At 41.8% G+C, this 13,701-nt stretch overlaps 1 protein-coding gene across 1 annotated transcript in view; it reads left to right on the top strand.

The window, feature by feature from the left end:
- The window catches only part of sgpp1 (sphingosine-1-phosphate phosphatase 1), a 50,051-nt gene extending 36,627 nt beyond the window's left edge, over positions 1–13,424 (top strand). Inside the window, exon 3 of the mRNA XM_039786663.1 lies at positions 12,802–13,424. Within this exon, the coding sequence (XP_039642597.1) occupies positions 12,802–13,353 (552 nt within the window). The 3' untranslated portion in view covers positions 13,354–13,424. The remainder of the gene's footprint in view (positions 1–12,801) is intronic.
- The last annotated feature ends 277 nt before the right edge of the window (positions 13,425–13,701 follow it).

Here is a 13,701-nt window from a genome sequence, read left to right as displayed (position 1 = left end):
GAGTGGCAAACCTGTGCGTCCAATCCATCTTGCTATGGCCTGCTCATTGGTCTGTTGTTCCGAGAGGGGGTTGTAGCCGATTCTGTGGTCTGTCCTGGGACCAGTGGTCTCTGGCACAGACCAGTGGTCACAACCACTAGGGGCGCTAGAGACACTGGTCGCGACCAGCTCCTCAGTGGTCTGCCCTGTGGTCCCTGTGGTCTGTGAAGCGGCTTTAGTATTTTCTCCCCTTTCCTGTCGTTTTGGCAGCACTGTTAGCTGGATAAATGTCAGAGATCACAATCTTTTGTCTATAAAATTCACTATATCAGATATATTATGATTATTATTGTTATTATTATTGATAATGGATCCGTGTGGTCAGGACCAGCTGGTCTCTGGCACGGACCAGCTGGTCTCTGGCACGGACCAGTGGTCACAACCACTAGGGGCGCTAGAGACACTGGTCGCGACCAGTGGCACAGCGGTCATGCAGCTTCTTACTGGCACAAAGGGCCCTAAAATGACTGGTCCTGACCACCTCCTCTGTGATCTGTTCTGTTGTTTGGACCAGTTGAGTGATCTGTGGAGTGTTTATTTTTAATACAACTTTTCACGTTTCTCAAAGTGTGAGCAGAGTCACTTAATGTGAGAAGCCATAATCATCTATCCAATGCTATTGATCACTATTATTAATAGAAATCATAATAACAATGATTAAATTATTATTATTAATCGTAGTTGTATGAGTAGTACTATCGACTATGCAGGTCTGTGTCTTCCTGACTGGTTTAAATTTTACCAATGTGTTGCATTTTAAAAGCTTGTCACATTACCCTTTGTATCAAATCTTGATCTAGAAACTAAAGTCAAATACATGTAGTGGAGGAAAAAATGTAGAGTTGACTGACAAAGCAATATCAAATGAAATACAAAAATGTAAAAGTTCAATTAAAAATTCAACTTAAGTAGCCCACAGTACAGTAACAAAAGTAACAGTCGAATCATCTTGACTGATCCAGCACCTGATCACCTGATCGTTCAAAGGATTTCCTCTGGATAAAATCTGGAAAACCCTCAAATCTCACCAGGATGTCAATTGTGGCCTGCATAATAGAAAACAAGTTCATGACAACATAGGAAAAACAAAAACAAGGAAGAGGACAGATTATAAACATAAAATAATGGGTTGGAATTTTATATATATACACATACATAAAGAGATGCTATTATTAATATTACTATTACATTTATTTCTTCTTCTTCTTCTTCTTCTTCTTCTTCTTCTTCTTCTTCTTCTTCTTCTTCTTCTTCTTCTTCTTCTTCTTCTTCTTATTATTATTATTATTATTATTATTATTATTATTATACATTTGGGGCTTATATTCAATGACATTTCAGTTAGGCTATAGTCAAAGACACACAAGATGGCTCAAATCTAAAAAGAGTCTGATCACGTAAACTGTACGTAATTCCTCAAATATATCAGATGCTATATGGGACAGAGCTCTAAGCTGGGTGAATGCAACCTCTTCTTGTGAATTTGAATTTGATTCAGTTTAAAGTTCTTCACCGTATGCACTACAGTAAGGTTAAACTGGCCAAAATATACTCTGACATGGATGATATCTGTAAAAGATGTAAAATGGACAGAGCAGATTTACTTCACATGTTTTGGTCATGTTCCAGGTTGAGAGAGTTCTGGGCTTCAATATTTAAGGTCTTAAATGAAGCCTTTGATTTAGATCTACAACCTAGCCCTACAATGGCCGTGTTTGGGGTAAAAGGGGGTGATATTGTAATGTCCAATGGGAAGGAAAGTGTTGTTGCTTTTGTCACCTTAATAACATCTACACCACCAAAAGCCTCCACATGGCTTTCTGATATTATGATGTTTCTAAAAATAGAAAAAATCAAATACTTTCTTAGAGGATTAACCAGAACATTTTACAAAAACTGGGACCCTTTACTGGCTTACTTTGAAAGAAAGACACTATCGGCAATACAACTAGAGATATTAAACAGAGCAATTGAAAATCTAAATTTCAAGCTGCATAGCTTAATAACAATGCATCATATTTTAATTAATTACTTTGTGAGTAAATTCTGAATCTGCAATGTAACTGGTTACATTTCTCAGTCAGATAAATGTAGCAGTACAATGTTTTCCTCTGAAGTAAACAATAAGTAGTATACGGTTGAGATGAACATGTTTTAAGTGCTTTGGGGCCTTTTGTAAGTTATTTCAGGGTACAATGAGTTAGAATATTAATTTAATATTTTTCCTACCTAAACAGCATCATAATAAATCTATAGCCGTTTGGGGTCCAATCAACCCGTTCCAAAGACTACCTCAATGTAGCAAATTATCTACCAGTTGAAAGGTCTCTATCTTCTCACTATCTTTAAATGTCACATTGTCCAACCCTCATCCACACACACATTACACACACTTGGTCCTACAGTCCGAAAACTTTCACTTTGTCCTCCTTCTAAACATTTAGGCATCAGAGCAAACCACCACAAGAATCAGTACTACACGTCCCTCTTAATAACTGCTAAGATTTGTAAAGCACACTGATTACACTATTTGCTATCATGAGTAATAGAAGAAAGGTGTTTTTTTATTTTTTTATTTAGCTGTCCTTTCCTCAGCACAAAGGTTTGTTGTGGGTGGGATGGGGTTAATTGAAAGAGGTCTTGTTATAATTGACATTGTAATGTTGCACTGCATATTGTATCTTCTCTAAAGCAATAAAAATACTTGTAAAAAAAAAAGAAAAAAAGAATGAGCATACGGCATATGATCAATATGATCACACCTGGCATCAAAATTGGAAATGGCTTCTTATTGGCCAGGAACTGAATCACCATCCGTTTACTTCATTTCATTAGTTTAAAGGCAGTGGCCATGCAGCCATGGCATGATCGAAAAAACCAATTGAAAATTAATCTTCAATTCTCTTCAAAAAAGAGTTAGGGTAAGTGGTCCTAATCATTGATGATGGAAGACACGGACCTGCATAGTCGATGGTACTACTCATACAACTACGATTAATAATAATAATAATTTAATCATTGTTATTATGATTTCTATGAATAATAGTGATCAATAGCATTGGATAGACGATTATGGCTTTTCACATTAGGTGACTCTGCTCACACTTTGAGAAACTTGAAAAGTTGTATTAAAAATAAACACTCCACAGATCACTCAACTGGTCCAAACAACAGAACAGATCACAGAGGAGGTGGTCAGGACCAGTCATTTTAGGGCCCTTGAAGCTGCATGACCGCTGTGCCACTGGTCGCAACCAGTGTCTCTAGCGCCCCTAGTGGTTGTGACCACTGGTCCGTGCCAGAGACCAGCTGGTCCTGACCACACGGATCTCCATTATCAATAATAATAACAATAATAATCATAATATATATGATATAGTGTATTTTATAGACAAAAGATTGTGATCTCTGACATTTATCCAGCTAAGAGGGCTGCCAAAACGAGAGGAAAGGGGAGAAAATACTAAAGCCGCTTCACAGACCACAGGGACCACAGGGACCACAGGGAAGACCACTGAGGAGCTGGTCGCGACCAGTGTCTCTAGCGCCCCTAGTGGTTGTGACCACTGGTCCGTGCCAGAGACCAGCTGGTCCGTGCCAGAGACCAGCTGGTCCTGACCACACGGATCCATTATCAATAATAATAACAATAATAATCATAATATATCTGATATAGTGAATTTTATAGAAAAAATATTGTGATCTCTGACATTTATCCAGCTAACAGTGCTGCCAAAACGACAGGAAAGGGTTTGACAATACTAAAGCCGCTTCACAGACCACAGGGACCACAGGGCAGACCACTGAGGAGCTGGTCGCGACCAGTGTCTCTAGCGCCCCTAGTGGTTGTGACCACTGGTCCGTGCCAGAGACCATGGTCCTGGGACAGACCACAGAATCGTCTACAACCCCTGCTGGTTGTTCCTTCGATTCAGTTTTGTACTTTGAAGAACTTAGGAAAGCTGTAGAGATGGCCTGCTGCTGGGTTGCACTAGCAGCACTAGCTTTATTTCCACTTGGCCCATGGTCATCTTTGTCATCAGACGTTTTCTGTATCTGGGAGGGTGAATAAAGGGGGAATCAAGTTGTGATTTTTTTTTTTCCTTTCTGGCCCAATCTCCTCAGATCTCTCCCTCTCTGTGTCTCTCACACACACACACACACACACACACACACACACACACACACACACACACACACACACACACACACACACACACACACACACACACTATAATAGTACACATTTGATTCAATTTGAGGACATTGAATATTTATACTCAATGTAATTCAGCGAGACAATCGTCTAATCCAATGGTTCTCAACCTTTTTTGGGCCAGTGCCCCCCTATCCATAATCCAGGTCCCTAATGCCCCCCATCAAATAAGTTGTAGATGTGGCTAGTTGCCCCTAATATTAATGATTACGCCCTAATATTAGGCCTAATATTGTTGTTGTTATTGTTGTATCAAAAAAATCATATCATTGAATGACAAACAACATATTTATTAGTTTCCCAGGTGTCAAAAACCCATGTGAATATAGAAATTAGATTTACAGGTGTTTAAAAAAATTCAACCATTTGATATTCAATTTAAACTAGAGAATGCAATTTCTGAAGAAATTGCGGTGTGAATGCTGTATGTTGAAAGGCTGACGCTACACTGCTGATTGCTGACTTGAATTTTGTGACAAGAAGGTAAAGTAGTGAGAATATTTGTAAAAGTGGGAATGGTTTTAATAGTATGAATTGGTTAGAAACGTTGAATAATACCCAGAATGTTTGAAAAGTGTGGCATGTTTTAATTGTTTTTAGTTGAAAAAGTGGGAATGGGTATTATAAGTTTGAATGTCTTTGAAAAGTTTAATAATACCCAAAATGTTTGAAAGATGTGGAATATAATTATTAAATATTTAATATTTAAGAACAATTTAAACCACGTTATAACGATGTTAACTTAGTTCACAAATGCACTGCTGTATGTTGAAAGGCTGACGCTTCACTGCTGATTGCTGTCTTGTGTTAGAAGAAGGTAAAGTAGTGAGAATAGTTGAAAAAATGGGAATGGATTTAATAGTATAAATGTCTTAGAAAAGTTGAATAATACCTAGAATGTTTGAAAGATGTTTTAATTGTTTTTGGTTGAAAAAGTGGGAATGGGTTTATTAATTATAAATACCATTGAAAGGTATAATAGGAATAATGTTTTTAATATGTAGAATATCTTGTTTTTGAAAAACGCTGATTGTCTTTTGAAAAGTTGAATAATGCCCAGAATGTGAATGGAAATTAAAGGTTGTATTAAACTCAGTTAATGAAAGATTAACCATAATCCTAAGGTATAATTTACCATTAGTATAGGAGAGGAAGGAGGAGGAGACGAGAAGGAGAGGAACAGAGGAAGAGAGGAGAGGAGTTACACAAAAACACACACACCAACAGACAAACACACAGGAAGAGAGGAAAAGGGAGAAATGAGAGGAAGAGAAAAGGAGGAGAGGAGTAGAGAAAGAATATAGAGGAAGAGGGGAGTTAAAAGGAGAAGAGGTGTTTTTGTAAGCTAACATGATGTGATGACTGAATTAAAGATGGGGAACGTTTTAAAGTTTGAACGGAGTTTCTCGGAATATTATGATGAATGCTTTTTTATTAATAAGAGAAAAAATCCCACTAATTAACCCTGACAAAGCACACCTGTGAAGGTAAAACCATTTCAGCTGACTACCTCTTGAAGCTCATTGAGAGAACACCAAGGGTTTGCAGAGTTATCAAAAAAAGCAAAGGGTGGCTACTTTGAGGAATCTAAAATATAAGACATGTTTTCAGTTATTTCACACTTTTTTGTTAAGTACATAATTCCATATGAGTTCATTCATAGTTTTGATGCCTTCAATGAGAATCTACAATGTAAATAGTCATGAAAATAAAGAAACACATTGAATGAGAAGGTGTGTCCAAACTTTTGGCCTGTACTGTATATATAGCTTGTTTTATGATTAATTAGGAGTATACAGTTTTAGTGTATTAATAAATGGCACTTTGTTGAAGTATTTAATGTGTCAACTTTCACTGATTCTTGCTTACTCATTACATGGCATTAGTAGTTTTAGGAGTAGGTATACATATTCAGGGGGAGGGCAAGGGCCGTTACAGCTTTATCAATACTAGTTAAACAGTTGTACAGTTTTATTCCCTATTTTGAATATGGGGGGTTCGAGGGGGTCTCGCCCATCATTCAACACAGCAAAGCTATGAATTCTAGCATATTTTTCAATTCCCCTTTCCATCCCCCCAGTCCAACGCCCCTGGGTATGTGTGCTGCAATAATCATGCTTTGTAGTTTCCATCTTTTTTCACAGCAGATGCCTTGAATCTGTTGATAGTTTGTCATAATTGCATGTCTCAGTCTGTCTATTTCTTTCCCCAAAACTCACAAGAAGTCATGATTTAAGGGTTTTAAAAACTTACGGAAGCATGCCCCCGAACCCCCCTAGCTTAACTGCTATCAACTTTTCATTAGGGGCTGAGCACCCCCAAAGGTCAGATCCTAGAATTGCCCCTGCCATAAACCTAAGGCATAATTCACCATTAGTATAGGAGAGGAAGGAGGAGGAGACGAGTAGGAGAGGAAGAAAGGAGAGGAGTTACACACACACACACACACACACCAACAGACAGACACAGGAAGATGAGAAGAGAGGAAGAGGAGAAGAGAAAAGGAGGAGAGAAGTAGAGGAAGAAAGGAAAGGAGTTACACACATACCAACAGACAGACAGAAACACAGGAAGAGAGGAAGAAAGGAAAGGAGTTACACACACACACACAGACAGAGACACACACACACTCACAACCACACAAACAGTCACACATTGTCACTTCACAGCAACAGGTTAACATGTCAGGGATCAGATCACATGACCAACTGCAGTTAAAGTTGCCATGATGACTCCGATTTCAGAGAGTTCTTAAAAAAGTATGAATGGAAATTCAAAGTTGTATAAAACTCAGTTAATGAAAGATTATCCATAAACCTAAGGAATAATTCACCATTAGTATAGGAGAGGAAGGAGGAGGAGACGAGTAGGAGAGGAAGAAAGGAGAGGAGTTACACACACACACACACACACACACACCAACAGACAGACACAGGAAGATGAGAAGAGAGGAAGAGGAGAAGAGAAAAGGAGGAGAGAAGTAGAGAAAGAAGAGAGGAAGAAAGGAAAGGAGTTACACACATACCAACAGACAGACAGAAACACAGGAAGAGAGGAAGAAAGGAAAGGAGTTACACACACACACACACACACCAACAGACATACAAACAGAGGAAGAGAGGAATATAGGAAGAGGAAAAGAAAAGGAGAAGAGAAGGGAAAAGGATGACAGGAGAGGAGTAGACTTAGCCTGGATGCCAGCCGAACTTAGCCCCGCCCACAGAATTCGAGGTCGGGAAGTTCGGTCTGGAGTCGCTCCGTGAGAAGCAATTATTGCCCGAACAGGATCTGTTCGGACCAATCAGATTGTCGGACAAATGATCAACAGTAACAGAATCAACCACGTCACCAAAGAACGCTTGGGTGGAATTTGTTGAGATGTGTAGATTCCACCATCGCGTCTGTTACAGAAGATATCGACAGCACATTCATTTTAAAATCCTCAGCGGAGGAGCCTCAACAACTGCCCGAAAGCACAGTAGCGTTATATGGTGGAGCGAGATAGAGAGAGACTGAAGAGAGAGAGCGTTATATGGTGGAGCGAGATAGAGAGAGACTGAAGAGAGAGAGCGTTATATGGTGGAGCGAGATAGAGAGAGACTGAAGAGAGAGAGCGTATATGGTGGAGAGACATAGAGAGAGACTGAAGAGAGGGACCGCCGGCGCTAGAACAAAGCCGTGAATCAGAGAAATAAAACGTGTTTTCGCCGATTCATCTGTAGAAATGCGACTGTAGCGAGCATGTCACTATCATTAACGTTATCCACATTTATATTTACAAGAAACAAATGATATATCCAGCTTCAAAAAAGTCTAAAAGTCGGAAGTTAGAACGAATGCATTGTGCAAAGAGTGGTTGCTATGGAGACGATATACAGTGTTGAGTTCAGAAGTTCTTTGGTTCTGTTGACGGTTGAGTTGAGTTCCGTTGCTCTGATTGGATGTAGGTCTATCCAATGAATGCAGAGGCATTTTTCTTTCCTGGTTCGGTTGGAACACGCCCCATAATCACAGCCCAATGGAGTGGTTTCAGACTCACATTCTGACTAGAATCTGAGTATGACCACGTCAGGCTAGAGTAGACTAGGAACAGTAGCTTCACACCATTGGTCAACATGTCGGGGATCAGGTCACACGACCAACTGCAGTTAAAGGTTGCTATGACGACTCTTGTCTCAGAGAGGCCTTCTCACAGAAACAAGGCTCCTATGCACCTTTGATAGTCCTGCTCCTAGCTCAAAAACCCTAACTCCTATCTCTTATTGTTTAATCTGCTGATCATCCTGTCCAAGAATGGTGTGTGTGGTGTAAGAAATGTGATGACAGCAGCTGTCTGAAAAGGGCCTGTTTCTCTTCTCCTCCTGGCATTTCTGGTAGGATTTAGTACAGGAGGCAGTGCGGCAGTTGGTGGAGATGGCTTCACTTCGAAGCTCATTGTGCCTCGTGTGAAAGTCATATTGCCTGCCTGAGCACATTGTTAGAAAGGGCACAAGATTACCTACATTTTGATGTAAACGTAATGTATGAGGAGTTAAAACTGTGGATGGTAGCGGAAGGTAAAAAATATTTAGCTTTTGCATCTTTCCACTCTGTCAGTTGGGCCCTGCCCTCTGAGTCCGAACATTCCATCCCATATACACCAATGTAAAAATGGCAGAAAGACATTAGTTCTAGGCTTCAAAGAAGACCGATTATTTTAAAAAGTACTAATGGGATTTGAAAGTTGAATACTAACACTGAATGTATGAAAGATGGGGAACGTTTTAAAGTTTGAATGGAGTTTCTCAGTGAATGTATGAATGAGTAGCTAGCAGTTGAAAATATATGAAAATGTGTCAACTTTGAACATTTTGTCCATCCGCTTTAATGGGGAAAAAATGTCCGCTAAACGTTGAAAATCTCGGAAATTATAAATGGTATGAATAATAAAAATAGTAGCACACCATTCTGAATCAAGCCGAACGTTTTGATGTATGAATGAAGTTTCTATGTTGAAAAATGTGGAAGGAGTTAATGAGCAAAAATCCGGCGGAAGAAATAAATAAATTTTAGTGGTGTAGAATATAGATGTGAATGCCTCCAGCATTCACACCAATAAATACATTTTAGTGGTGTAGAATATAGATGTGAATGCCTCCAGCATTCATACCAATAACAGCAGCCAATCAGAACGGCTAGATATGTAACATTCAAACTTTAATTAGGAAACACTAACAGTAGCCAATCAGAAACAGCTAGCAATTTAACATTTAAATCTATTTTTCATTCAAATCTAAATCTCTAATCGAATTGTTCCAATGGAAAACAAGCTGGCACTTATCAAGGGGTAAAAGCAGGATTTACTTCCAAATGGAAATAAGTTTACAACCTTTGAAAGTTAGTGAGAGCCCTTTGTTGATGCTTAGAAGAGTCTAGGTTTGCCATCGCCTGTCTTGCAAGTAAATAGCAGAAAAAAAACGTTTGGAGAAACGCAACCCCACATCCCGCTGTGTTTTGAGGAAGTGTGAGAGTCCCGTACAGTAAACAGTGACATCACTGCCTCTATCGCTTCCACAAGAAAGTTTTTAAACACCAAACACAAGCTCTGAACTGGCCGGGAGTTTGGGGAACAGCTGACTGTTTGCCGAACAACAAAGCACAGTCGATGTCTCTCGCTCTTCTCTTTTCTTTCTCCGTGAAATGAAGCTGCCTTCAGGTACAGTAGGAAACGTTGGGTTCTATACAAGATCTGACGAAAAACTGTTACTGTGAAATATAAAGTCTACTTGTGCACATTGGGGGGTTAAAGAACACAACAGGACATCGCACCACCCTGCGGTGATTTTATTTAATCTGAACGTAGCTTCACGTAGTACAGAGCTCATTTAAGACGGTGCTTTGACGTCCCGTCTCCATGAAGGCAGCGTGGAGCTGCGTCAAACTAAGCTGACAGAAGCACAGAAGAGAAGAAGAGTTATGATCCACCGTCTCGTCCAGTTGCAGTGCCATGAACTGGCAGCTTTTAATGTTGCAGACCACTGGTTTTTGCAGGTAGTTTAAAGTGTAAACATGTATTGTCATTTTGAATCTTAATGAACTAGCTTTCAAACAAATGCCCCCCAAAGGCACCTCAACGCCCCCCTTCCTAAAATATTGCTTCCAGCGCCCCCCGTCATCTTCTGAACGCCCCCTGGGGGGCGGTACCGCCCCCGTTGAGAAACACTGGTCTAATCAATACAGTTCAGAGGTGGTTTCCTTTAGCTTCTATTTTATTCCAAGTTTATCTGAAACATGGTAGTTTATCTCCTAAAATAACCTTAGCGCGTATGCTTACCTTCGCATGTATTTCTGGAGGAGTCGTCTGTATATGTCGCTTCAAGCTGGGGGGGATTTTCCCAGCGATTTTTGCTCCACGCGGTTTACAGGCGGTCTTGTTGTCTTTGTTGTCATATGTGAAGTGTGACCAGATGTCAATTCTTGGTTTTCGTCCTAGACCTAGCTCTGACATTTCTGTTCGTGAGACATGTCATTGCCCTCAGACTGGGTGCACTGCAAAACGTTAGCGTGTTGCTAACGAGCGAAGTCAACTGAAATCAGCCAAAGCTGTGTAACTAAGACTGTGCAACTAAATACAACTAAATATAATGTAAACAACCTAACTGCTGTAAAACGTCCTCGAAACTGTGCGAAATTCTGCAAACTCGTCTTTCTTCTCCTCCTGTGTAACTGCTGCTGCGTTTGTTTAGCTAGCTATTGCGCCTGGATTTGCCGCGGCTTTTTAAAATGGCTCTGCTGCTTCTGCATAGATCAACCTACCCTCAAAGATTCGCTCTGATTGGATTTCTTCCCAACTTGTCCCACAAAAAGAGTAGTTCTAATTGCATCTCTTCTCCATTCGTCCCGCCCTAACATTTTCGTCTCATTTTTATTCTTTTGACTAATTACTTATATTTCGTCCATGAAAAAGGTCGTTGACGAATAATTTTCGTCTTAGTCTTCGTCAATGAAATGAACACGGCTCAAAATCAAATCATTCATATGATGATACTCAAACGGGCCAGTGTGTTGATTTATTTACTTGCCCGACCTTGCGTTTTACTTGTGGGGGGGGGCAACCCTTATTGTTGAACCCTGCTCTGTTTGTATGTGGACTCTTACTGTACGTACACACTGCCGCCAACTTGAGCTTCTAAAGTTACCGGAAGTCATTCATTTTCAATGGAAGCTGGCTTCTCTGAGCTGCAAGGAGCGACAAATCTGTCGGCGTCGCGTTTTGAGCGACCAGAGCGTCAATCAGAAAGTAGAAAGTATGTCAACTTTATGGTAATGAGCTATGACGCGGTTCAGCGGCAAGAAGTGGCAAACGCCAGCAACCAATCGGAATATAGACGTCCTTCACGCTGGCTGATTCCGGAGAAACATACGATGTAAACTTTCATTCCTACCAAAACATTAGTTCCGATAAAATGGAGGAAAAGCTCATAATGGCCGTTGCTGGGTTCCCTATCATTTATGATATGACGTTGTTTGCGTATAGGGACCAGTTAACGTTACCTGCCGGTCACATGGTCTCTAAATTCGTCTCTAAATCGTCCTCTCACAGTGAACGGTCACGTGGTCTCTAAATAGTCCTCTCACAGTGAAGTCCTGCACGGGTCAACAGCTGGCAGCTGCTTGCTCTGCCTGCATTCTGCTGCGGTTCAGCGGCTAACGAGCAAGCTAACTGCTAACGGACACCGCTGTGACCAACAAACAATACAAATTCTAGGTTTCTAGTCTCAATGTATTGGCCGTGCAGTGGCTGCTTGTGTTTTTTCTTTAATCGCGTGTTGAACATGATCGAACATTGAATGCTGCCAAAGCGTTTTAAAAGCTTCCCCGTACTTTTTGACAAGCATCCTTGACAGGGCGGTCAGAGCTTCTTTGCAGCTCAAGTCAGCCGTGGTGTGTACGTACATTACGTTGCACTCATGTATTCTGCACCCTTAGTTCAGTCTGGATAATAGATCTTTTTCACAGCAGACATGTTGACATGTCACAGTAGGAGAGGTGTATCCAAAGCAATTACTGATGGCTGCATTCCACTTAGGAGAGGTCCTGATATTAAACCATTACTGATGGCTGCATTCCACTTAGGAGAGGTCCTGGTATTAAACCATTACTGATGGCTGCATTCCACTTAGGAGAGGTCCTGGTATTAAACCATTACTGATGGCTGCATTCCACTTAGGAGAGGTCCTGGTATTAAACCATTACTGATGGCTGCATTCCACTTAGGAGAGGTCCTGATATTAAACCATTACTGATGGCTGCATTCCACTTAGGAGAGGCCCTGGTATTAAACCATTACTGATGGCTGCATTCCACTTAGGAGAGGTCCTGGTATTGTTCATGCTGACTCACTGAAATATCTTACTGGGACACTTGATGGAACTGAGCCATCGTTAAGGTTATCAATGTCAGCTGTGCTTTTCCTACTATGACAAGTCAACATGTCTGCTGTGAAAAAGGTCCATGGCGCCAGATACAGTATATACCGTAACCTTCTGTTTTGTTTTTCCCTCCAGGACGTCATAGCCGGCGTCCTGTACAGCAGCCTGATCCTGCTCGTCTTCCTGCCGCTGTTGGACCTGATCGACGGCTTCAACCTGACCTGCCGCTACGCTCCGCTCATCATCGTCTGCCTCCACCTGGGCCTGGGCCTCTTCTCCTTCACCCTGGACACCTGGAGCACCTCGCGAGGCGACACGGCTCAGATCCTGGGCACGGGCGCCGGCGTGGCCCTGGCCTCCCACGTCAACCACTACCTGGGTCTGATGCCCGACCCCGCCCCGGAGCAGCTGCCCTTTGCCCTGCCCGGCCTCAGCGCTGGCCTGGTGGGTGCGGGAGTGCTGCGGCTGGTCCTGGGCGTACTGGTGCTGATGGCCACGCGGGCGCTGATGAAGGCCGTCACCATCCCGCTGGTGTGCCGGTTGTTCGGGGTGCCCAGCACCGATGTGAGGAAGGCCCGGCAGCACATGGAGGTGGAGCTGCCCTACCGCTACATCGTCTACGGGGTGGTGGGCTTCAACGTGCTCTTCCTGGTCCCGTTTCTCTTCAGCTACATTAGGCTCTCCTGACTGGACCTTCAGTCAAGGCGCTGGCTGGGAAACGGCGATGGGAACCTACCCGATGCTGTTATCCCCCCCCCCCATCGTTGGCTCAGGTTGGGTTCAGGAGGGATGAACCAGGAGGGAGCGGCCGGGAAATCTGTTCAATTACGCCTCAGTTCAGTGATATCTCTCTCTTCTGTTCTTTTAGAGTTATTTAAAACCAAATGCGATGGCTCCACCTGGTCCCAGGACAGGCAGGGTCAGAGCCAGACATCCACTCCTCCTCCTTCAGCTTCATTCAAAGGAAACAGTGGCCTCTGAAAGACATAAAACGCCACTGATCGCTACTGATCATTGACCTGTGTCTTACTTTTT

The sequence above is a fragment of the Perca fluviatilis genome, chromosome 20 (genome assembly GCF_010015445.1).
Source record: "Perca fluviatilis chromosome 20, GENO_Pfluv_1.0, whole genome shotgun sequence".
Classification (NCBI taxonomy): domain Eukaryota; kingdom Metazoa; phylum Chordata; class Actinopteri; order Perciformes; family Percidae; genus Perca; species Perca fluviatilis.
This window is presented reverse-complemented; position numbering and strand designations above follow the sequence as displayed.